The sequence below is a fragment of the Helicoverpa zea genome, chromosome 3 (assembly GCF_022581195.2).
Source record: "Helicoverpa zea isolate HzStark_Cry1AcR chromosome 3, ilHelZeax1.1, whole genome shotgun sequence".
In the NCBI taxonomy this organism is placed as follows: Eukaryota; Metazoa; Arthropoda; class Insecta; order Lepidoptera; family Noctuidae; genus Helicoverpa; species Helicoverpa zea.
Genome location: NC_061454.1, coordinates 11,879,861 through 11,906,998, shown reverse-complemented (window position 1 = coordinate 11,906,998; position 27,138 = coordinate 11,879,861). Strand labels below are relative to the sequence as shown.

Here is a 27,138-nt window from a genome sequence, read left to right as displayed (position 1 = left end):
CTGCACTAAAACTTCGTACCTGACTAGAAAAGCAAAACCAGTAGGTGATCTTTTAATAATGCTAGGACAAAACTAATTTTGAAATATATAACCAACCGTAGTACTGAAATAAATGCTTGTAATAAAAGAAAAATAATCATAATCAGGTACCTTTTATTGCTCTGTAATATTCACGTAATTAAGAAATATCTACACCTTTATTAAAGGTAATATTGAACTTGATATTCAGCCCTTTCTAATTACGTAGTTATAATCTTAGATATTTTGTTCAATGGGCTAATGAAAGGTAAACTTTGCCTAATTTAATTAATAAAATATCTTCATAATGGAGTACTTGGTATTATTTAGTGAGAACATTTTAGTTAAGATGTTGGGATAAGCTGGCTTTTGAAAATGTATTAACTGGATTAGCTAAGTTTAGAAGGGTTTAAGATAACTAAGTACTTGTTCTAGACGAGATATTCCCACAGTTTCACATGCGTCCAAAGAACAATATTTCACATGTGAAAGTCCGTCAAAATCGTTCTAGCCATTTCAGAGATTAGCTGAAACAAACAAACAGATGCAGACTAGAATTGAAAAAAAAATTGTTTCAGTCTTAATTTTAAAATGCAAGTGACGTACTTCATGTCTAGTTAAAATAACAAAGAAATAATGGGTACTACTACTTCAAATTATCTACTTTTGTATTCTATTACTGCGCTATTGAGTACTAATTGAATAACATCATTACCATTAACGTATAATGCCTTTCATACGAACCGCCATATAAATGGTGCAATTATACTTCCCTATCAATGTTCTAAATTACCTATTGAATATTAATCGCCATTTTATAGGTCGTAAACGTGACTAGAAGTGTTAGAAACATTACTAACCAATTTAGAACGTTGTGAATATTATAATATATTGCTAAGTATTGAAAATTTGGACGGTTTTGAAAATATGTTTCTAACCTGGATTAAGTGGCTACATCGACAAGTAAATATTTAAATATAAAAAAAAATAACGATAGATACAAAGCAAGAATTTAAATAGTTCTTAATAATCTGCAAACGTATACATCTGCATGATATACATAAAATGAAGATACATTTAATTATTCTGCACCTTTGTAATAAATAGGTATCAATTGATCTTTCAATTGAATTGAATTTCAAAAGTTCAATACTCAATTACATTGAGTACTTATGTAAATCGGTTTGAAAGCAATTTGTGATCAGGTGATATCATCGATACATTTTCAATTTGTAATAAAAGGTCTTTATCATTTTTTTTCGATATATTTGAGAACGGGGTCTATTACATACCTATATAAATACACAAGTTACACCTGCTTGCAAAGCGTGAATTATTGACAGCTACATTCGGTTAATGGTGAATCAATCAATTGCCCAAACCAATTAACTCGAAGACGCGTCTACCGATTATAGTGATCTGGATTAGGATTACCAATAGTGCAAGAGTAGCTCTGTGACTTTTATAATACTGTGTAGATGATCGTAATTGGTAAAAGCTAGCTTTACTTTGCAAAAAAGTTTTCTCACCATAAAAAAATATAATCGTAATTTTACCATAGATTTCTTAAAAGAGAGCTTTAAAAATGAAAAAAAAAATGTTATTAAGTAAACAAATCTTATCAGTCCTCTTCAAGAAGAATATAATTACTTTTCCCAATTTCTGAGAAGTTGTCTCGACCGCTGGTTATTTACATACTTCCAAATTGTTGTCACCGACCAAAGTGACAGGCAGAGTATTCCGAGTAATTTGAGGTGAGATCAAAGTGCGGTGTAGTTTGCTGTTACTGTTCCATTTAGTGGTTCAGTGATTTATAAGATGGAACTAAGTACAGATAGGTATGTAATTGGTGTCATATTTGCGTATAAATATTATAAAGATGAAGAGTTGTATGTTTGGACGTGCTTACCTCAAGAACTACTCGTCCGATTTGGAAAACTCATTCAGCGTTAGATAGACCTAGACCATGAAAAGTTATAGGTTACTTTACCCAGGGCTCGTAGTAGTTGTCGGGATGCGGATGAAACAGATGCCAAAAGCTAGTTTAATTATACAACAAACACCAAACTTACAATTATATTTTAATTAATTTTGCGAAGTCCTAAACAAATCTTACTAAAGTTAAAAATAGCGAAAGCAATCCCTGATTCTGCAGGCACTTCTTTTGTTAATGAAAACCTCTGTTGATTCGGTCCAGTTCATTCATTAGTTTGGAATCACAAGAATGTGGGAAAGGAAAACTTTTTCGTTTACGACAGTTTTTTTTTTTTTTTTTCAATTATATAGCTGCTTAGGATCTATATACCAGCATAATTAGTCATGTAAAAGTGTTCCAAATTAGTGGATAGTTGACCAGTTTTATTCAAAAGAACATCCAAGAGTAGATGTGTATTGACGTTTTTCGTTTGGAAAAAGAATTGTAAAATCTATTAGTATGAACCGTCGTCGATTCTGTCAGTATAGAATGTTCACTCATTATGGTGACGACAGTGCCTGTACTGTAGTAATATGTAGTAATACCTATGTAATCATGTATATTGTCTACTCCTACTTGATACTTTACCTTTGATCTTTTATGCCAAAATATGTTCCCACGCCTATTAAAATGCCTTTGCCGATATGAAACACCATACCATTATGATGTATAAATTTCGTCAAAGTGAAAATTATCAACTGTGTGTCAAATTAATTTCGTGCCTTTGATCAAAGAGTGATATCAAATTTTCTTCGTCAATATACCTAAGCTACGTAGATACAAGATATACTCGTACAAGTAGTGGAGAGAAATATATTAAAAAAACATATTCTTACTAAAAAGAGTTATGGCCTATAAAATTCTAAAATAACAAATATGTCTAGGTAACGTTAATTGTTATTAATATATACTAGGTTACCTTTAATAATAGGTACCCTAGAGATACATATTTTGCTAAGTAATTAAAGTTATTTGTAGCTCTAAGTACCTAAATGAAAAAGAATTAGTTTTTCGCCCACAAGAGACAGAAAGGGCGTACAAAAAATACATGTCCATTTTCCGACCACTTTTGTCTCAATTGAAGAAATAATTTTCAAGCGGAAAGCGTAACCGAGGCTACTGGTAAAATAATTATTAGTTTTTAAATCTCTCTTTTTTACTACATATCTGATTAGAAAACCAGTCCTCCGCCATGACTGACTTTTACGTTAAAACTAAAATGCTATTAAAGGTAAAAAATATTTTATACATTATTTTGTTCAGCATATATAAATACTACGTACTATATGTTTTTACCAAAATAAAATACAAACTTAATATTCTCAGCATAGCTAAAAAATCCTTTAAAACATTTTTAAACTAGTTTCCACCAATGTCGTAAGAAGGGTATTGTAAAAACAGAAATAAACTAAATGGACCACTATTGTAAACATTTCACCTTAACGTTTTCAGGCCGGCTGTAAAACTCTATTCGTATCATTTAACAGCTAATGTTGTGCAACTTTATTTTATATACTGGTAAACAAAACGTAGGTAAAAACGCACATTCAGTAATAAAAGGTCCTTGATTTTGAGTTAATAAAATAATAGCTCTGAATTTAGCCGCAATAAAACCAGATTGGAAATGGACCTAGGAAAAGGCCTACAGAATGTAGTATTTTTTTCTCTGACATTTTAAAATAATTAGGAAAAAGTCAAAATAATAATTTCTAATGAAAAGTGTGAACTTAGCTAAAGAGCTAACTACCGTTGTATACTAAGCTAAGTATTAACCTTTTTTTGATGAAATCTTAATTGTTTCTGCATGAGATAATTCCGATTTCTAAAAACTTAGCAGAGCGAATATTTTTACTATTCAAAATATACATTTCGAAAATAGCACGTTATAAATTAGTTATTTCGCAAAAATCATACTTTAAACGTGACTTAACTTTGAATTTATTTCTACTCAGAGCTTATTGGAAATAAACGTTCGATTGGACAGGCAATTTCCAAGTAAACCTCATCTTTATGATCTACTTTCTTGAATAAAATTATTGAAAGTCTAGAATCAACATAAATACGTAATTTTTTTAAACAAAAATCATATAGACATGAGGACATGTTGTTATAAAAATATACATAAGTTTCATATAAGCTACGTAAAAAATATAAATTGTATAACACTATAAAAATCTAATCAAAATGCCATCAACTTGCATTAAAGTGACACCCCATACTTGAAGACTGTTGATGGAGACATTAAACAGATATGACAATATCTCATTTCCCGAAAGAAGCAGTAAATAAAAAAAATAACAGACGAAAAAAAACATGCATATTTTAATAATATTTTCTGGCCTCTAAAGTTGGCCTCACTTTAACCGAATGAGCCGTTTCAGCAAAGAGCTCGTAACATTTATGCTATAGTACTCTTAAATTGAGGTAAGCATTTTGCATCTAACTGGCCTTAAACTTTTTGAAATACAACATGTATAGTTTTATACCAAGAAGATGACCAAGATGTTTTTAAGTGTGTGTTGTAAAAGTGGAAATTGATTCAAATATTTGATATTATTTGGTTTCATTTAGGATCTACACCAAAAGATATACACGTATGAGAATATTGTTGGTATACTCCTTCATTTGTGAAACTATACCTAATTATAAAATAATGACTCATGCGATATTGTACGACCTTTCCTAATTAACCTGAAAAACGGACAAAGCAGCGGGCATCAGCTTTCGATAAGATGGTTCATGTATGACATACAATGCACCGATTTTGGTTGTTATTTCCACAACTACTTATACATAGATATCTTAAAACTAGTTAATGATTAATGATACTAATTACCCAGCATTAACACTACCGCTCAGGCTTCGATCAAACCTAATCTATCATCAATCTTGAATCTCTCCCAGTATTATATAAATCGATATAAAATATAATATTCATTACATTCAAGCAAACTTTCTAAGGTACATTAGTAGATCAGAAATACGCAGAATCATCGCATTATACTCGCTAAGTTTAAGAAAAATGCGAATGACTGGAAAAAACTTAAAAGAAAAGAACCAAGAATTTATAAAACGAAAAGTATTTTTAATCATCTAGATTAATCCTAATATTATAAACGCGAAAGTTTGTATGTATGGATGTATGGATGTTTGTTACTCTTTCACGCAAAAACTACTGAATGGATTTTAATGAAACTTTACAATAATATACCTTATACATCAGAATAACACATAGGCTACAATTTGTAAACATATTGTTCGAAATACTAAACCTGCGCAGACGAAGTCGCGGGCACCAGCCAGTTAATCAATAATTTGTTCAGTATGGTTTGTATAAATTTCCTTACTGCTCACTCTAATTAGAATTGTAATTGATTTTCACTAATGTGGTTTTTGAGACTCGGGACATTAAAACTGACATTAGTTTTTCATATGAATTTTTGGACTTATTCATGTAATAGGAAGAAAATGGCCCTTCTAAGATCACTATTTACCATCTTATCAAGAGGAAGATTGCGTAACCTTCTTGATGGGTACTCAATAAGTAATTATATTCGACCTTCACGGTTCCTAGCTTGCGAGATTGATGCTCGACGTTCAAGCTCACTATACAGTGTTCAAGTAATTTAAGGAGAACTACGTCATCATAGGCTTAATTTGCCCTTTAGTTTAAATACATACTTAAAAAGTTTCCATGGCACAAAGTACAAGACATGAATTAGTACGGCTTGCAATATTTATGTGAGGACATTGGAGTTTTCACACTTTTGAAATGAATAATTTGTAAGAATTTAAAACAGTCTTTCTGTTGAGTTTGGAACCTGCATACTTGCAATAGGCCCTTGTGGCTGAATGCCATCATAATAGCGTTCCGTGCCACACTACATGCCAACCGTACTTTATAAGATGTTTTAAGCAATTTGACGAATTATTATCTATAGCAAACTAGTTAGATTTATTTCTTTTGAAGTTTAAATCGCAACAAGATGGAAATCGTTCCAGCATTATATTCGTGTGGCTATTCACACCACTGGCGTTCTTATTTAAAACTGAAACAAAAATCTATCTCTAAATACACAATAGTGAATATTACGACTGCCAAAAAATATTTTTTACAATAAGAAAATGTACGCACTGCAGATTTTAGTTTTGAAAGTCGAATAAGTTGCCAAAAAGTCTGTTTAACGAATGACTTACCATGTAGCACCTCTAAGTTATTACATTTGTTTTTAAAATCTGTATGTTTTAAAATCAAAAGATTTATAGCCTTTTTAAGAGAAATTCGTTAGAAATATAAGTTTTTTTATGATTTTAGAACTAAAAAGTTCTATTTAAAATGTCTGACGATTTATCACAATACTACGCTAAGTACAAAATATTCCTAACCCATTTATTTCCCTTGCAGTGACAGTGACTGTGTCGAGTGATGAATAGTGAACAGTGAACAAAATGGACAGAAACACGGCCGAATCTAGCAAGGGCCAGTTGTGCGGGCAAGTGCGTCGGTTCCAAGACAAATCGCCCGATTTATCGTCCGATTTGTCGTTCGAGGAGTTGAGGAATAAGTTCGATACTAGAGCGCCACGCGCGGCGAGGAACGAAATTGCTTCGAACCCCGCTACGCATGGCAGCGCTACTAGGCAAGTCGTCAGTGGGAAAGTGTTCAAGAAGTGCAAGAGCGCTACGTTTCAGATAGATGGCGCCACTTATACTATTGGTAAGTTTGACCAGTTAGTTCGGTTTTCCACCGCAGCGTGGTGGCGGCGCTAGTTGTATGTTTATCGAAGTTTCGATATGTGAATGTTTTACAACGGGGTGAATTTAGTGTGATGTTAAAATAACATATTTGAAATATTTTTTGAAATTGAAATATACTGTTTTTTAATATTTATTTTAACAAAAAATCGAAGTTTCTTAAGCAAAATAACAGTTTATTTTACAGTTAATTCAAATATAACTTAATTAGGTACCTTCCTGAACAGTTACAGTAATTAATAGCTCAACGTTCATGACACGTATTAATTGAATTACCATTGAATTGCCCACATAAAAGACAACTACACTTTATATGAAACAAGTCTTTTTACGATTATAACTTGTCAGATGATAGGTACTAATTACAAGTAATCATAATCAATATTCTTTAATAGTTAAACTAATTATAGCCAGGATAGTTAATATTTATTACAACTGCTCATAAATTATGAATATTCTGTCATAAAATAATACTTGCACGTGGTAAACATAGTTAATACTTTGTTTGTGACTATTAAAAAGATAATTGAAAAATATAGTCAAAGGATTTTATTTCCTAAATTTCTATTATCGGTTCTTACTAAACGTAAATAGCTTGGTGTAAGATTAAAAGGCGTGGATCCTATGGACATAGACCGGCAAAACTCAATAGACACTCTTTTCAAAACGAAATGTTATAACTTAATGACTAGTCTATAGGTTGACTCCTTAAAAAATTATACAATAGAAGTTTGTTTGAAATAATTTTAGGTTTGCAGTTAAATATCAGTTTTTAATTTTTTTTAAGAAATATGAAAAAAACTAATTCAGTGTGTGTTTCGATAAAACCTAATTTGTGTTGCGTGTCAACTAACTCAATGAAACTTCGAAACATGACATCAAATATTCAATGGAATTGATTTATAATGATAAGCATTTTATTTTCTATTTATTTATGAAAATATTTATCATAAATACATACATGGTGAATTAAAATTGTTGATAGTAAAAGAGAGAGGGACATTCAAGTGCCATTCTATTTAAAGTTCTAATACTTAGATCAATCTAATCAAGTCTTATCAAAAATGCTTTAGCATTAGATTTAGGCATGCCATATTGGATAGCAAAACAAATCCATATCTAAATATAGAACAACAAAAGACTTCAAAAAATCTCAACCAATATTTTCATTCCCTCGCATAAAAATAAAACTTTTTCCAACCAACGGAACACAACACCATACACCGAAATTAAAACAACAACAAAAACAATAAAAATAAAAGAAAAAAAAACATACAAAATGTCGGGAATTTTCCAGTACCCCGGGTTTTATCTTCTGCCGCGATAAAACAAATTGTTGCCGTGAGGGCGAAATGCGTTGGGGCACGCGAACTTCGGCTTACTAGTACTGATCCAATTAACGCTAGAGTTAATGTGCTGGTACGTGCGAAGCAGTTGCTCACACTCACATTCGTAGTTTTACTGCCGAATTCTGTAATAAAACTCAATTTTGAAGACAACTCAAATATCATTTAAACTCTAGGGGTACTACTCATGTTAAATGCTGCGAGAGAAATAATTTTAGTGAGACTCAAAGTTAACAAATTAAGCTTAAAAGTAATCGTGAACCTAATCAATCTTCTAGTCGGCCGATACCCGATCTAGGTATTTACTAAACCCTCAGCCGACTAAAAGTTTTTAACCTGAAGTAGGTTTTCATCCTACACCCAGCACTTCTTAAAAAACGATGTTTTGGCCTTACTTAATATAATAATTTTAATTTTCCATAATCTTATGCCAACATTCCAAGCCAGTCTAAATCCCCTTACCTACAAGATTCACGTTTGACTGCCTCCATCAAAGTGCGCGAAGAACATTCATGATCAGCCAACACTAACTACCTACTCCTAAGTTACATCTTACGCGGCCCTTTTCCATTTCAATGCCTTAGGGTCCAAGGTTACGCTGAAACAAAGGGCCTCGCTGAACTTTGTGACGTCACTGTTAGCTTTCTCACTTTCTTTCTTTTTGTTACGAGATCAAACTATGAAGTTGTGTTGTTCTTTAACGAATGGCTATTGTTTCGCAATTCAGTTTGATGGGAATAGTAAAGCAATTTATATCGTATTATTTAGTTACAAACTTTTTTGGGGTCTGTGTGATTTGTGTATTCAGGTACCTAATGTATATTAAGTTCGGTCATTGAAAATTAATTGGTTATTGCTTTTTAGTTTCTAAAAGTAGTTCTATGTGATTTAATCGCCTCTTAAGTAAACTGCTTTAAGTTTCATTTAAAATACTCAATCATTATTTTTCTTTCTTCAACCCTTACTACAAAATAGCCACTTTTATATTAGCTATAAATGTAATTATCAAATTCGGAGGGACCTACACTAAAACTGATATCAAAATCTAGCCATTTTAAATGGAAACCATTTATTTGTACCAGAGTAGCTTAGTGGGAGTATTCTAAAGGCATTCAATACAGTCTTGTGTCATCGGAGCGATCTATACCAAGCAGACTAGACTATTCTAATGCCTATATATGCTGATAATTATGACAAACAAACCCCATACTATACCAATGGAACGTAATCATTTATCATTTCACTAAGTTCAGCATTATTCAGCACATCTTCACAGTCGGTAAAAGTGAGCGGTAATACAAAATGTAGGCCGGGACAATTACTTGGTTAAATGTGCAGTAAAATGACGTCACAGCTCTTAAGGGTGGGCTTGCTCAAGCGATTAAGTTAAGCTTGATACTGATGTGATAGGAATTGAGGATAGTATCTGTATTTTGAGTTAAGTTATTATGTTAAGGCTTTTTCATGATGATCATTTATTTTACATTTGGGGGTTTTAGTTTTTCTTTTAGGATTCTGGGTTTAAACGGCTTAGGAGAAATATGGAGTGTTGATAAATGGCTGATTGTTTCCTACGATTACGGCAGAAGTTTACTTGAGCGGTCAAAGATAAAGATAACAAAACTTTACACATCTACATATGAACAATATTAAAAATCAATCAAGTAGTAAAGTATAAAAAAATAGTTAGTTTTTGCTATTTGTTTTACACAAAAAAAAATAGTTAAGGAAATATTTTTGTCGAAGACTTTAATTATTGCACAAATAGTTACGTAATTAAAGTACAAAAGGAACATCAATATATTAAAAAAAAACATTAAGCCTTTAATTTACAAACCGGAATTCATTAATTACATAATCATTATTCACATAGGTGACAAAAAAGCAGTGGCAACTTACTTATACAACTAAGTAGGTAGTTATTTGAAAAAAAGCAATAAGCACCTATACAAAATAAATTAACAAAAACTACTACGACATCATTCTCATAATTATTGAAATAAAAATAAAGCAAAAAAACCGGCCAAGTGCGAGACGAACTCGATAGAGTTTCCGCAGCTCCTAAAATACTTAAGTATCTATTATATATTCTAGTGTTCAGTTTTCAGAAATACTTCATTTGTGGTATCATGGTTCATGAGATACAGCCTAGTGACATACGGAAGTCTTAGGAATAGGGTCCCATTTTATCTTATGGAAATGGAACCCTGACAAAAATCACAGAATATTTTTTTATTGCAAGACATAATAATAAATGGGTATAGGTACCCAGAATCCATTTGAAAAAATAACAATGGCCGTTACGATAGGTATATTTTTTAGGGTTCCGTACCTCGAAAGGAAAAAACGGAACCCTTATAGGATCACTTTGTTGTCCGTCTGTCTGTCTGTCTGTCTGTCTGTCTGTCTGTCTGTCTGTCTGTCTGTCAAGACCCTTTATCTTAAGAACGCGTGGACGTATCAAGCTGAAATTCACATGAAATACTCGGGTCTATTGTCCCTTTAGGCTGTGAAAATATCAAGCTTCTAAGCCAAGCCAATCAAAAGATACAACCGATTATGTCGATATTTTCAACAAATTCTCGACACTCGCAAAGGAATCAAAACCTACAGGGTACTTCCCGTAAACTCAGAATCTTGAAATTTGGCATGAAGCATTGTTATATAATGCAAATATAGGAAAAATTGCGAAAATCTCATTTTTTTTGTTATATAATATATAAAAAATATTTTAATAAAATGAAACTTACTACCTTATTTCTCACGAACGAATAAAGGTACCAAATTGAAATTTATACCAAATACCTAAGTCTATTGTCCCTTTAAGCAATGAAAAAATCAAACTTCTAAGTTAACGCGATCAAAAGATACAGCAGTTTTACCGACACCTTAGACGAATTTCCGTCACACGCTAGGGAATCAAAACCTAAAAGGTACTTCCCGTGAACTCAGAATCTTAAAATTCGGCACGAAGCAACGTTATATAGTACAGATAAAGGAAAAATTGCGAAAATGATAAATTTGAAGTTACATAAAATATTAAAATATTATTTTTGCTTACATGACATAAAATATTTTTTTAATAATTATAAACTTACTACCTACCCTTTTTCACATGAACGCGTAGAGATATTAACGTTTTGAATAAAAAGTGAAATTCATATCAAACACTTCTTAAATATAATGGCCTCTAAACTGTGAAAAATTTTAAATCATTCAATGGTCATTGGGCACCTTAGTATGAAAACCATACCCACGGCGGATACGAACGAAATATGAAGAAGAAAGAAAGAAAAACCATTTTATTTAATATAGCACAGTATAATGATAAAGGCTCTGATTTACTATGGCATTAGTCGCATCAATGTGAACCATGGGAATCTAGAGAAAATCAGGTGTAAACATTAATGGTCTTACTACAAAAACTTTAAACCCTGTTTTACAGTTGTCTAATAAAATTTTGGCTGCAAAATGAACCATATGTCAACGTCATAATTTGACATTTTTTTAGACAACGCATAAACTGACGTTTAAAAGTTTTTGTGGTAAGACGGTAAATATTTTCCTCATTTCAATGGGGAATTTAAACGACCAAGTTTGACGGAATTGAGAAATCATTTCTTTGTAGTGAAAGAGTATACTCGCCGTTTATTTCCATTGTCATCAGGTCAGGATCTGATGATGGAAATCCTGAGAAATCGAGGGCAACTATCAGAAATTGTAGGCATGCATAGGATTAAAACTTGATTCTCAGATGTATGTCTGGTGATACTGTCAAACAGTGAAGGTTTAGAGCTTACCTGATGATGGAGACGTGAGAAAGTCGAGAGAACTCCTCAACAGTATGTTTTAGTTACGTCGTGTTTGGGCTTATATTATTCGTATTGACGAGAACTTTTCACAAAAGTTATAAAAATAAAAACTTTTTACAAAAAAAAACAACTTCTAAAACAACAAGAAAACTGTTTATATGCATCGGTCTAGATCTCGGTGGTTAAATAAATATAGATGCATCCTCTAGACACCGACTTCTAGACCGATGCACCTAACATCTTTTTAATTTCTTTCTTGCTTTTGTTTTCTTGTTGCTTTTTTATATGTTTGAAGTTGGATTTGTTTGTAAAATGCTACAAAATAAAATAATGCCGACTTTATAAAACAAAGAAAGGGACAGAATTACACTTTTGTCAAGGCTCTAGAAACCAGGCGGAAAAAAACCTGAAACTGGGGCTCTTTAGGTGATTAATCCCTCAAAAATAAAAGATCCCATTCCTGCAATGGCTGCTTTAACCCAAGTTAGTAGTGAATTCTCATCACCTAAAATAAAATAAGCTCCGACACAAGGTTACGTTATAAATTGTAAAGGAGTTCCCATAACTATATCTGATCTTAGCTGTCGATCCCACAATGGCAGTCAAACCTATCTTTGTGGAAAGTCTTCGCCAATACGAATAAAATAAGCCCAAACACGTGGTAGTTGCAACATACCGTTCGGGAGTTCCCTTGACTCTCTGTAGTCTCCATAATCAAATCAGCTCCAAACCTTCAGTTTACCAGTACCCTCAAAAATACACTCACATGTCTGGTTATGACTCGATGCGTGCCTACAATATTCAAGAGTTGCCCTCGATTTCTCTGGGTTTCCAGATCCTCATCAGATCCTGGTCATCCGGATTGGCACCTTCCTTCTTTATGAAATGTCTTTACCAATAAAAACTAGCATTGCAACCTGTACAATCCTCTGAAACTGCTTGTCTTTTATATTTTTCAAACGATCCTGGACATTCGTCTCCATGGAATTTTAATAAAATATTTATATTCAAAGAAACGTCATACCATTCTCCACGATTTAAAACGACTTTGATTCATGTCCGCCACTTTTTACAAAGCGGGTCAGATATGCCCCATGACCTTTAAGACATAATTAGTTATTTTCAATCAGATTTCTGAATGATGACTATAAAATGTTGTATATAAATAACTTCAATAAAATAACTTTTACAAGGTACTGGCCTACTATTTTAGTTATATTATAAAATAAAAAATATTAACTATTTTGACTCTCACGAAATTACCATAACTATGATTGTTCTAAACTGAACGGTTGGCGCGAAACTCACTTTTTATCTATACAGCATTTGTACGGAACCCTCGGTGCGCGAGTCCGACTCGCACTTGGCCGGTTTATTTGAATATAAGATTGCATGACCTAGAAATATTTCGCGTTCACATAGTTTCAATATCTGTTTTCATTTTTATTCATACATATTTTTTTTTGTATTTTCGTGATATCAAAGGGGTTTGAGCCGACCCCAAACAAATTGGGACAAGAGCAGGAGGATTACTTTTTTATAATTTATTTGATTGTAGGATATTATAATCAAAGAATATTAAACTGTGATCTATAGGAATAATGATAAATTACTCTTGTAAAAACCACACTCAATAAAAACTCTGATTCTTCAAGTGTCGTCTATTGATAACATTACAACGAATTATGTTATTCTATAAAAAATGAAGCAGGCAAAAACGTGCTAAACAATTTTATATCGATTTGTTACAATAACATTTGAAACTTTGTTCATAACTAGCTTTTGGTCATGACTTCGTCCGCATGGACTAAAGTTACTACTTAGTTTTTTTATACGTATACTTTTCAAGAGATTTTAACGTAAGTACTTCTAGATTACACCTAAGTTTATATAAAGCGGGCCCTAATCTCTTCCTAAACTAAAATAGTTTACTATAATTATAACTTAATCGTAGATAACTTTATGTTAATTTGAAAAGCGCTGAGACCTGAAAAGCTTCATAGAAGTGTATTATTGGATATATTTTCATTGATGGGTAAACACTTACTAAAACTAAGATAGCTATTTAGGACTTTAAATAAAACCTATAGAATTTGTTTTATGAAGGATTCAGTGATTAGATATGTTGTTACAATAGAATATTTAGACTACTTAAACATTGTGAGTAGAACCATTTATACATAGGTATATTTATAGATATACAGTAATCTATTGGCAATAATTCTTACTAATATTATAGATGCGAAAGTAAGTGACTCTGTCTGAACTTTCATGCCACAAAGCCACTAGGCTATATGTTCTCTCTCAGGCTGTACTTTGCACAACAATCTGTAGTTTTGGCACGAAAGTACGACAGACCGATGGATTTGCATATTTTTTTTATTTTTTTTTTTTTTATTTGTTGCTTTATTTCAGGCAACTAGGGCCCATAGCAAATACAATAAATAAATAAATGACATATCAAAACTTATAAAAATCCTTAATAATATTATAATTTTGCAGTTATAATATTATTAAGGATTTTTACCTACAGATATAAATACAATGGAAGTTTCATCTGTTCGTGTCGGGATCGTCACCTGTAGATAAAACTAATCGGTGTACAATAAAACCTAATCTTTATAGTTTTTATTGTCTTTGCGTCATTTACTAACAATACTGCAGTACTACCGTAGGATTCACTAATATTCAAAATATAAATAGTTTTATTGATTGCAGTACATATTAATAATACCTACTTTTACCACCTGATTTGGATAATACTAGCGTAAACTGTCCTTTATCAAAGCGATGTTTTATGACATCTACCTACTTTTATATGTTTCTATGTAACTCTATATATGTAGGTATGTAATACTATAAAGCAGAAGAGTTAGCCAGCAAAAACACATAGGAAGTGGTGAAGGGTGGGCGTTTTGGGGGCTGTCTTTTGTAAATTTTTTTTTTTGACGGTCGAAAAGTGCTGTTTTGCAGCCAAGTTTGAATAAATGACTTTTGATTTTTTTTGTTTTTTTTTTTTTTTTTGAGTTTCTTTATTTAATTGCGCTAATATCAGAAACCAACGGTTCGCTAATTACAAAGTAACTTATCGTTTTTTTCGATAATGTGGCAATTTACTGCAATAACTGGTTATATTGATTCAGCAGTTCCTAAGATTAGCGCATTAAAAAAACTTAAGCTTTATAATATTAGTACGAATAAATTAAACTACGCAAAAACTACTAAAGTAAATGAGACGAATCTTCCAAGAACTGTCGTACATAAAAACTAAAAACATGACTATTATAAAACATACAATTTATTGTATTCTCTTAAAGCATAAGATATCAATGCATTGTTACGTCTATTCGTAAATAAATACCTTTGTTTTTGTAAACATATAGGTAAATTAACAAAGTAATATTTTACCAAGACAAAACAATTGACAATACACATATGTACTTACTTACATAAATACAATAACATGTACGTAAACAAAAGAAACTTAAACCGGGCTAGATTTATGCAAAAGTAGCACATTATGACCACAAAGAAACAAATATCTATGTATTAGTTAATAGTTATTAGATACCTTGTTTTATTGCAATACTGTGTAATACGATATCTTTCGTTTAAGTTTAAGTTTGAAAAGAGAGTTGAAAATTATTTTAATGAGCTTATAACAGCTGGTTACGACAACAAGAAAATAGAAAACTACATCTGTAACACTTTTATGAATCTTCTTTGCTAAAAACTGATCAGACCATTATTTATTTAGTTACTACAAATGTTTGTTTGTGATGTGGCCGTACTTTTTATTAAATAAATAAAAAGTGTTCTTAGACCAATATCGAGGAATTAAATAATCATTTTTTATCATGATGACAAAGTAAAAATCCTTAGTACGTGTAAATAAATAATAGATAATATGGTTCATAATAACATCATAATATCAGAAAACCATAAGAAAGCTTTTACTTTGTTTCAAGGCTTTTCTTAATAACTCTATCGAGTTTAACATACAACAACAAACAATTTCATAAGCAGTTAGGTCATAGCTCAAACTTAATGTCCCGGGGATTTAGCAGTGTAAGTTGGAGTGCTAGCTCTAATGAGGAGCTACCTGTAGCGGATCATGTGGGGCGTCAGTCTCGCGCAGGCTTCCACGCGGTTCGGTAGCCCCGCCATGCCGCTCGCCGCTCCCCGACCGCTCCGTCCGAACATGTCCGAACACATTTAACCGACACCAAATTCAAATTTAGAAAAAAAAATCCCAATAAACAAAAGTGAGTTCTAACTTCGGTCTACTGTCGCGAATTTAGGAAGGAAACCACCTGTTGGCCGCGATTTGCCATAGTCCAGTGGACAGCGTCACAATCTGTTTACAAGAGGGGGGCCACCCCCGTGCTTCGTGACGCAACGTTTTATGGGCGCCCTGTGTTGCGTTACTATGGCGGAAAAACAACACTCGTAGCTTGAAAATAGATTTCCGTGTTTCCACCTGCGGGAAACCAAACATTCATTACACGGCTCCGAGACGAATAATTTATGATCTGTTTAAAAATCACCATAACTCCATGTGCGTATGTTTCTTTTAAACAACAAATGACGTACGACGTACTAATACCTAGCGTTGTTAATTTGTAAATGCTAAATTCGCGGCTAATTTATAACAACAATGAATCGTTCATGGTGGCTGACAAAGACTCGCTTGAGTGTAAGAATCAACAGTTGATGCGATAGTTAGAAGCAATCATTCATAAGCTTAGCATCCACTGAGTTCAAGGTTTGATCAACAGTCAGGTGATAATTACGTCTTCAGAGCTAAATATCTCGATAATATAAACAATGGAAAATCAGATCAAATGTTTAGTGAATAAAAATAGTTCAGTTCCAATGAACTGGCAGAGCTAATAATATTTTCATTTGACCTTTAGTCTTTTTCACCGTTAAGTGTTTGAATGATAAATAATTACGCAATAATATTTTGTTTACTACCGGAATTTTATCTAACTGTCATAAATGATCCATTAACTAATCAATGATACGTAAATCCTTCCTAAGTTATTATCAGATGTAATACGGGTTTACCTAATCTCTGTACAATAGTCGTAAATGGGCACCATTTTGAACTAGCTCCAACTAAAACTATTAAAACCCTGTCTATTAACCTCCGCCAAAAATAAAGATCAGTTTGTGCAATAAATCATAATTTATTAGTTTTAGGTCGGTGAGCAATGAAAATGTCTAATCCACACTCTTAATTTACGGGAGTTCTGTAGCATATCATAACAGTGTGAACATAAACATATCAGGATTTTTGAACGATTTGTGTACCAGTGCAGTGAACGTAGTGACGTGATTTAGTGACATAGTGTTTGTGACAGTTTGTGCGGAGATAGCGTATGATGTGATGATGAGGCGAGGGAAAGTGCTGCTGGAGAGCAGCAGGCAGGGCTCCGTCGACGGCAAGGGCGCAGTGGCTAACGATAAGGAGTTGGTTCACAAGTGTCACAGCGATCCTGGTGGTGGGCGCGCTCTTGGTGCCGCCCCAAGGACGCACAGGCATCGATCTGCGTCGGGCGCCACGAGGAAATGCGTGCTTACACTCGATGGATACTCATATGTCATTGGTGAGTTGGTTCTAACCAGCTGAGAGCAGTTCTTACAAGTTGTCTTATTTTTTTATCGCGTGTCACGTTACCAATTAATTTGAGACTGACAGCGGCACTGCTAATGAGCGTTGATTCGTCCTATAATTACAATCATGTGACTTTTTTGTCTATAAGAGCTACTCGTCTTACTTTGTACAAAAAGTTATTTTTATCGCGAACATTCTTTTAGCAATTTATGGTGTTATCAAAAACAGATCGGTAAAATTTTGAAGCTTCTCAAATCTATTGACGTACTTATTCATTGACTTTACCAGATGTTGGAGGTAAAAATACTTGGTTTAGTAAATATAGTTTCAAAGAGAAGTAACAAATTGTTTTGCTGAACTCGAAGCGACGTTCAATCTTCGTGTAAGCTAATTATACCTACAAAGGATTACTAGAGATACTTTACCATACTTAATGACAGGTTGTTCCTTTCTCATTGTGAGGCGTTTAATCTCCTTACATAACTTTTTAGGTACCATATGTTACTTTGTAATTATTTCCTTTTATCAGGATCGAAAAATCAAAACAAGAAAAACAATCCCAAAAATCTGTAAAACAAAAGTATTGTCATTCAAAATGATTAATTATGGGATTGGTCGATTACACTTCTTGTGATCATTACGAAATAGTGACCATAAGCAATACATTAATCATCGCCCAAGCATTGCTATTACTGTAGATAAACATGGGAGATATGGATTACAAAATTGTCTTTGTAACCTCATATTATTATAAACAATAAACAACGCTGTGTCTACACTGATCTTTTTTCATTCCTACATGATCTAAGCCTTAGATAAAAATAATGATCCCTCTTGCTAATTTTCAATTTTGTCTGATACTTGATATGTTGATTTACCTTAGAAGTAATACCTGTTCTGTCTTTGAGGGAATTAGAACTTTTGTTCCAATATCGGATTCTAAGAATTTCTCAACAAGAAGAATAGTTCATCCCAGGGACTCAGAAAAAAGGCCCGCTGACTACGGCATAATAAAGTTTCCTTGCTAACTTGATCCTAATTACAGTTCCGACTTTGTCGTATTGTACAAGACCGCTTCGTCATCCAATAAAGTCTTGTAAATGCTTCATTATCAACGCGTCTCCCCTTTTAATAACCCTGCCAACTGATCAAAGTGGACTCAGAACGTCAATCTTACCCACCCTTTGTATTCGTTTTGTTTTTTTATCATTAAAAAAGACTTTTCTAGGCGGTCAGCGAATCTTCTTTGGGATTTATTATTGTATTTTTAATAACTTTTTTGTGTATTCCATTTAATTTTGAAATAGTATTTTCCATTTATTCTTTATCTCTTATATTAACATTCAACATCTGTCTAGTTTCAAAATTGAGGTTGGCTTTCAGTCTAAACGGCTGTGCCAATATTTTACATGCAGCGACTGCCTGTCTGACCTCCATTGCCTAAATACAGGGTAACTCGATACCTCTTGAAATAAAAGACTTTTTTGACTAGACAGTTTTATATTACAAAAATATCAGTATCAAAATTACTTGGCTTACATTTCTAACTAAAATTGCGATCCGAACATGTATAAAAAATCTTTTATATCGTTCAGTATTAATTCTGTGTTTCAGCGTATTAAACATATTAGTTTGACCTAACGTACCTACACTACATTATTCCTATAGCAACGCAAAAAAGTTAGTAAAAATCTTTATAGAATTTTCTCAGTTCGATGTTACTATAGATCTAAGAATACATAGAAAGGTTCCAGAAACGTTATGTTGTGGCCAGTTTCTTTTTATGATCCAAATCGACATTAAAAAAGATTATCTATCTCCTTTTCCTAAACTAGAGTAAACCCCAAAGAAAATGTTGTTACGATTTAGTACTTTTGTTAATGAGAACCCCTATAACGTTTTATTCCTTCGTTTTTCTATCTTTCGCTCAAGGATATGGTTCTTTTTATTTATATCTATACCTACAAATAAAGTAAAGTGGAAAGTCAGTTTGTGATATTAAAATGTGTGATGAATGATGGGTTTCGTGAGAAAAGTTTAGATATTTATTAAAAATAACTAAATGCTATTTAAATAGGTAATGTTCTTAAACGTGAGACAATTAAGGCGCACATAACGTTGGTAATTCATCGGCCCGAGGTTAGGATAAATAGATTAAAAATAACTCTAAATATTCGCTCTCCGATAAATTCTATCCACAAGAAATATAGGATTTAATAACAGAAGACATCAAACGAATGTCATTTTCTTTCTCCATTTTTTCAGGCATCAGTTTTTATTCATAGCGTGAACTAAATGGAATGTAAGCAATTGCACAATGCTCTGAAGATAACGTCGGATTATTTATGTACTGTGCTTAGGATAAAAGGGACATATATTTTTTTCTCTCTAAGCCAAATGGCTTAGAGAGAAAAAAGTGAAAAAAGTGAACCTAGAATTGTATTGTCAGAGCCAACAGAATTGTATATGTAATAGAACAAGTGTTGATTGTGTAGGTACTGCATCAATAAACTCTTTATATTTTATTTATTATTGAAAATCGTTAAGAAAACCTATCAATCAAATAGCTAGGCTGGGTAAGAAAGAATGGGTAGATTTATTAGTAAGAGTTCTAATTAAGTTAGAAAGAAGGTAGAAAGTTCGTAAATCTAGTATAACATTTTCAGAAAGAAAAGAATGAGAAAAAATATAAATTTCGTATGTTTTTCTTTAACTTCCGAAAGTACTTCAAAACACATCCTGCATGGAAACCATCTTAATTCTTTACCGTATTTGAAACATTTTGTAGCGAAGACGACGAAAGTGATAAGCAGAGGATTAGAACATGACAAAGCCTTTAATCTCATGATGTACCCACTTATTAATGTAATCATCCTTCTAAGCTTTTTGGGACGAGCAGGCCTTTGGGAAACGAAAAACAAAATTGATTTTGTTTGTTTACGTTTCGGCTTCTTGTGGCATCTTCTTAAAAAAACGCATAAAATATTTTGGCGAAGTTGGTCTGGAAGGCGCTTCCGTGTTTCGTAAAGCACGATAAAGGTCCCAGCACTCATTTGAATATGTTTGCTAAGCGTTACGGGTAGTCAGAAGCCAGAAAGTGTGACAACCAGACTTACCGGGGGGTATTAGGTAACTGGGTTACGGATGTCAGATACATAGGCAGTCGTTCCTTGTAAAACACTGGTACTCAGTTGCATCCGGTAAGACTGGAAGCCGACATAGTTGGGAAAAGGCTAGGCAGGTGATGTTACATTACAAAGCTTTTCGTATAATCAGCCTTACCTGCAATAAATACCAACCTATAGGCTAGTTAATATTCTTACTGGTATTTTAGGCCCGCTTCCTGGAAAACAACTTTAACAGAATTATCGGCCGTTGGTTTCAAAGGAAAATCATTTTACCGACAGTTCGGACGGAAGCTGCAACCTAGCCAGGAAATTGCTCAACATTTTGTAATTGGCAGTGTACACAACAGATAAAGAGCGCTTTCATATTCCAATACATTTATTTGAACGAAACCCACTCATCTGTATCATGCTACTAATTTAATGTAAACAATAACGACTAATGAAACAAACATATCAAAATTCAATTAAATGCGTCTATAATAGTAATGGAAAAATAATTATGTGTTCGACGAAATTCGAGGCTGTATTTCAAGCTAAGCTATCGTCAGCGATTATCAAAATCTGTCGTTCACGAGTATCTCCCGTCTACGCTGGCAATGACGTCATCACGATAAATGATAAGTAAGCGATAACCCACTATCGGATAACTGTGATGTATCACTAATCGAATGTGTTTGTAGTTTTGTTTTACCAGCTCGTAGCTGATAATGTAGAGTTTATGTTCGTAGGAAAGTTTCGTTTCACGTGGCGTTGTTTATTTTTTGTTTGACGTATGTGTAAAGGCTTCATGGTTAGTTTTAGTCTTTGAGGATACCTCACAAATACATTGAAATTATAATAAGAATATAATGACGTCAATGTTCCTCTGATTATGACCAGTTTCTCAGAATTTTCCGTTAAAAAGAATAGATACTCGTAGATATACGTCCGACAAAGGTGTTTAGAAATCAGCTACTCAGTAGAAGATGATAGTTTGCAACATCCTATGGAATAACTATCGACTGAACTCAAAGAAACTAAATTAATACTGATTATTACTTACCATAACAAGGCTCAGTACTTGACAATATAACAATTACGTTAGAATATTCAAACTCAATAGTAAATTATCTAGAACCAAGTTTGTTAATCGTGTGTCAAACACAATTAAGTTTGGGCCACGCAAACCGCCGGAGGGTAAGTGTACTGAAACTCGCTCTATTGATCTATTGCGATAGAGTAATTTCAAATGTAAACTTGTTTTGCTTATTTGGGGACTTAAATGTTAGTAGATAGTAGTAGATACGAATGTGATATGTGGTCAGTGAAGCTATCTAATGTTGTAGGTTCGCTTATAAACTATCCTAACGGCTGCGACTACGTGGCTTGTGGCTAATTTTAAGGCACCTTAAAACCTTTCCGAGAGTACCCCATCTTCATAAAATCAATTTCTCCAAAATGTATCCATTAGTTAAAACCTTATAGTATGCGATATTGTGAGTTATTAATATAATTTTGTATTTAATTGTACAATAATTAAATTTTAATGGTGCTTTACAAAAATACTTAAATGGCGTCATAATACCTAAGTATCTTTTTATGCAAACTTGTTGTATTTACGACCCTATATTGAAGTCAATGTTTTCGCCATATTTTCATCTACCAGTTCTTTGCCTGTCAATAAGTAAATTGCCAATTCACAATTTCAATAAGTCATTAGCATATTGATTTATTGTGGTTAACCAACGGTTTGAACTTAGTTTTATTGATCACGATCACCAGTTTCATTCATACAGTGACACTAATTATGGCTAACATTACTTCAATAGACTTAAATATATGCAATTCCAGACCAGGCAAGTACTAACGCAACTTTTCTAAGTTCGTGTGCGCTTTCTAACTTACCAAAGACTGATTTAGAATAAAGAAAATTTCTCAAGGAAGGATTCCTTCATTCTAAATCTGGACTATAAAGTCTAAAATCACCAACCCGCATTGAGCAAGTGTGGTGATTAAAGCTCAATCCTTCTCCGTGTGAGAGGAGGCCTGAGACCAGCAGTGGGACGATAAAAATGCTGATGATGATGATGGCTAAAATTACCTGTAGTATCTACTAGATGTTATATATGTATGTACGTACAAAATATCAAAGTAGTAATTGCATTGATTTGAATCAGTAGGCCATATAGAGAAGTGGGCCCGCCTTCGCTTGGCTGTAACAATGCAACTCGTTTTGACGTTAATGCAAGTCTTACTGTCACATTAGTTAAAGGTTACCAGTTTGATTTGAACTATCAACATAAGAAGTTGTTTTCCGGTTTCATTTGAAGTGCTTTGTAGAGCAATTTAGTAGTACAGATGCAAATGCATACCAGCCTTTTGAAACATTAACCAGGCATTTATAAGGTTTGATGACTGAAAATAACTACTGATGTTATTTGAAATCGTAAAATAAAATGGGTATTACTTACTATAGTCACAAATAACGTCAAATAATTGTCCTTTTGTTTTTTTTTTCTAAATCATTTCAGCAGAGATAGACAAACTCACAAACTATTCCTATTATATACTAGATAAGTAAGTTTACTTTAAACTACTAGATTGAAGCTCTTAGCACGAATATTATGTCTCACAGACTAAAAATACCTGCTTACACGTTTACCCTCCAGACTACAGGTTGAGAACAACCTGATTACTGAACCTTAATTAAATTTGACCCAAAGTTTAATGATGTGAGACTAATTACCAGATTATGATAACGATAATAATTAAATCTAATTAGGCTGCGTAATTAATTTACACTTTATTTAGTACTTAAGTTAAATAGGTATGCTTTATTATGGGAGTTGTCATCTGGTAGGTTAGAAGTTTTGTATTTCTTTGATGTTATCTGTGGTAATTAAGCAATTAAAATGATATTTTTCTAGAAATTTAATTTCAGTTTTTTTGAGCTTAAACGTTGATTTAAAAATCTTGAAGTAAATCTAAAATTATTTATAGATAATCTTAGATGAATTTTCTGTCTCTTGCGCAAAAATTAAAAAAATGCTTAATTTTCTTTAATATTTGAAGACAAAGGAAAATAAAAAAAATATATAATCATTTTTGTGTAACTTAATCCGTTATTGTAACTGGAAAGAAGTACAAAAAGGATCTTAGCGAGACAATACTTTGTCCCTTTTTAACCGCTGTTTTTCTTTTGTATAAAGCGGTGGGCATAGTTTAAATTTATAATTTCATTCTGGTGAGCACACCTAAGACAAAAGATAATTCCATACAGGCTAAATATATCTTGATAATTTTTATAAATAAAGTTGAAACAAGCCGTAATTATTTAGAAATCTTAAGTAAAAAGCTATTTTAACTTCTATTCTTTTCTCTAAATATAAATACTAAAACCATATAATGTTATTGAAGCAAACATTTGACACGTGTTCAAAGAAAATTCCTTCACAAAATTGCCAATATTTTATATAGAAATATGTCCATATATCAAGTCTACAATACGGAGAAGTCCAACAGTTCGCTAATTGCACCAGAGTCGCATAAATTGGATAATTTACTGCATTCGCTCAATTAGTTTTTAAAGGTCACAGTATGTTCTGTTCGTGATAATATTCTGTTGATAAAACTTTAAATGGAAAATGCATATCTTGAATTTATTCTACGACATTGTTGAAGAATTGTGAATTTTTCTGGAAGGGTCAATTTACCGATTATAAATAACAAACCGACAGGTCTGAAAATGTCAGTCCAATTAGAAATGTATCAATATTTTCTATTTTCCTATCACCCTGAGAGTTATTTTGTCACAATAAAATAAAAATTAAAGACCAAATATCAAACAGCATGCTTTTAGAAATGCTTCATTCAGCATTGTATCCAAATAATCAACGATAAGAGCAAACAAACAATTTATTTTAATGACCAATATGACCACATAACGTATTAACTATTCAAACACGCTTACGTATTCATATATTCATGGAATACAAATCATAATCAGTTTCAATTTCAATAATAATCATAATAAGCAAATTCATCCGTAATCAATTAAATTGCACTGTGTGGAAATCCATTTGTGACAACTTTAATTAAGCCACGTGATGACTCATTAATATTTAAAATATAGATACACATATGCTTATTAGAAGCTTAAATTTTGCACATAAAAATTAATAACTATGGCATTATTGAAAGCTGTAATCAGGAGTTCGTTAGTAGCATTACTCGAATAGGAGCGAGTTCTTATCACAAAATTAAGGAGATCCTTAATTTTGTCTTATTTCTACCTATTTTGTAACTTTGCTGCTCTTCAAGAAATTTCATTGTAAAAAAATCCATAAAAGGAAATCTTTAAATATGCTTACTAGCAATGTACCTACCCAGCTGTTAGAATAATGTAAGTTCCTTACATATTCAGAACTATAGAGAAGTAGGAGAAAAACGTGGTTTTGGTACAGCTATGAAGTTCCTAAGCTAACGAAGTTCTGCATACCAGGATAAAATTTTCTAAAATCGTTATTAGTATAAATAAAACAGTAGATGTGTACATTTTCTAATCCTACTTAACTAGAAGGCCAGTGAAGCCGGTTCCTAAGAATAATAAACAAAGGTAATACCTGGCGTATATCATGTGTCAGAAACAACAATGCTAAATGATGTCAAAGCGAATGCAACATCACATTGTATGTTAAGAAGTGATATTTTGTACTGATATGCTACCGAAGCGTAGGTTCTAAGGCTGTTTTCAGATGGCACGATTTTGGAGTGCGTTTTTTTGATGTACATGCGCGTTCAAGGTCACTAATACATATTCAATTTAATAATTAAATTCTTAAAGATAACATCATAAAAACTACTTTAAATTATATCTCTGGAATTTATTGCTAGTTCTTCACCAAGAGCCAAACTTTGTGAAGGTACTTCAAAAAATAAATAATTTGCAAAAAAAGACCTAATCATCCCGGCAGAAGAGAAGGAAACAGATGAAAATGGGCAATTTACAGACTGCACAAAAAGCGTTTTTGACTGACAGTTGAAAAACGTTTTGCTCTCTGACAGTTGAGGAGAACTCTCAAACACTCGTCACCTGAACTGTCTTTGTCTATGATCATGCGTTGACTCGCGTTAACACGCGTTCCATCTGAACACAGCTTTGTACCAAACACTTGTTTGGTCTGGTATGTGCATATTTTAACCCATTCGCGGAGAATATAGGTTCGTGCCAATGATTGACGTGCGATGTCGTTTGCATGATTTTTTGCGTTTTTGTCAATGCGGACGCTAGCTTCTATTGTTTGATTGATTTGATTTGGTTGTGTCTTTTTATTTTTTCATGGATAAGCTACGTTTGCTTGTGTTTTGTTTTGGACTGAACCGTATTTTGATGGATGTTAACTTTTAGGTATGCTCAGTAGTCAATAATACCTATTGGTGGGGTATGTTAAGGTAGCTTATGTTAGATAGAACCTCTTTTTTTAAAGTCGGTTAATGAAAATAATTTTAATGAAGCCTTTCAAGGAAACATTAAAATTTTTTGCTAACAATATTGTAAGTACTTTTTTCCTTTAAAGTTAAACAGAAATTCTTTAAGAAGTAGCTGTGCAAACAACTTCTAATTGAATAAACTTCTGCAAGGATTGCTTTTAAGAACTTTATTGGAGTGACTTATTTAGAGCAAAATAAAGGGTTTATTATTCTTGAAGATAATTATTTTCCTTATCCTTGGAATTATTCTGTTTTGCGTTTTAAACTCAATACTTAAGCTTCTTATGCTTCTGTAAAAAACTAAACTGAAAAGAGTATTCATTATTAAGCAGCGTAATTATTTTCAAAGCATTTGTTATCTTTTCAATTAATTTAAGATAAACTAGCGCCACGGTACAGCTGCATCAATATAACATGTACTATTAGGCACCTTAACACAATCACCGTAACCCTATTGATCACATGAAAATCCATAGGAGTATGTATTTACATACATTTTAAGTTCATTCCAAACAGACATAGGTATATTAAAACGTAGTACAGGACTTTATTTTCAAATATGTAGTGATGTGTCATCAACTGCAATTATGTCGATATTTTCGTCGCCACGAATATTCTGTATTCCTCATCGACACTTTTCGTCATAAAAATTCAAAAAATAACCGAAGAGCCATAAATGTCCCACCTTTAATTGGAAATGGGGACATAATTATTGGAATCACGCCATGAAAAGAATGAACACCATCTGTAATAACAGGCAAAATAATTTTTTATAATTAAATATTACGGATGCCTTTGCCACCAACGCTTCATGTAGGTATATTTCTTAACGAGCTTAATTAAATTAATTAACGAAGTAGTAGAAAGTTGGTGAAACTGGTTCCCTTGCTGATCTAGACTGAGTTAAGACGGAGCTTTTCTATTTAATAATTAATATTGTAATGCGGAATTGGGTCGGTGTAGTGTTTGTTATTGGAGATTTAGATAAGCTACCAAATAACTGCACCAAACGTAA

At 32.6% G+C, this 27,138-nt stretch overlaps 1 protein-coding gene and 1 long non-coding RNA gene across 4 annotated transcripts in view; both read left to right on the top strand.

Annotated features, from left to right (window-relative positions):
* LOC124646342 overlaps nt 1-8,029 on the top strand; it is a 58,895-nt gene extending 50,866 nt beyond the window's left edge. Inside the window, exon 2 of the long non-coding RNA XR_006986324.1 lies at nt 6,399-8,029. This is a non-coding gene — a long non-coding RNA (uncharacterized LOC124646342). The remainder of the gene's footprint in view (nt 1-6,398) is intronic.
* A 7,993-nt stretch (nt 8,030-16,022) lies between these two features.
* The window catches only part of LOC124646375 (calcium/calmodulin-dependent 3',5'-cyclic nucleotide phosphodiesterase 1), a 184,097-nt gene continuing 172,981 nt past the window's right edge, over nt 16,023-27,138 (top strand). For all 3 annotated transcript variants that reach the window (XM_047186513.1, XM_047186514.1, XM_047186512.1), the window contains exons 1-2: nt 16,023-16,171; nt 17,106-17,518. In XM_047186513.1, the coding sequence (XP_047042469.1) occupies nt 17,299-17,518 (220 nt within the window). In that variant the 5' untranslated portion in view covers nt 16,023-16,171; nt 17,106-17,298. The remainder of the gene's footprint in view (nt 16,172-17,105; nt 17,519-27,138) is intronic.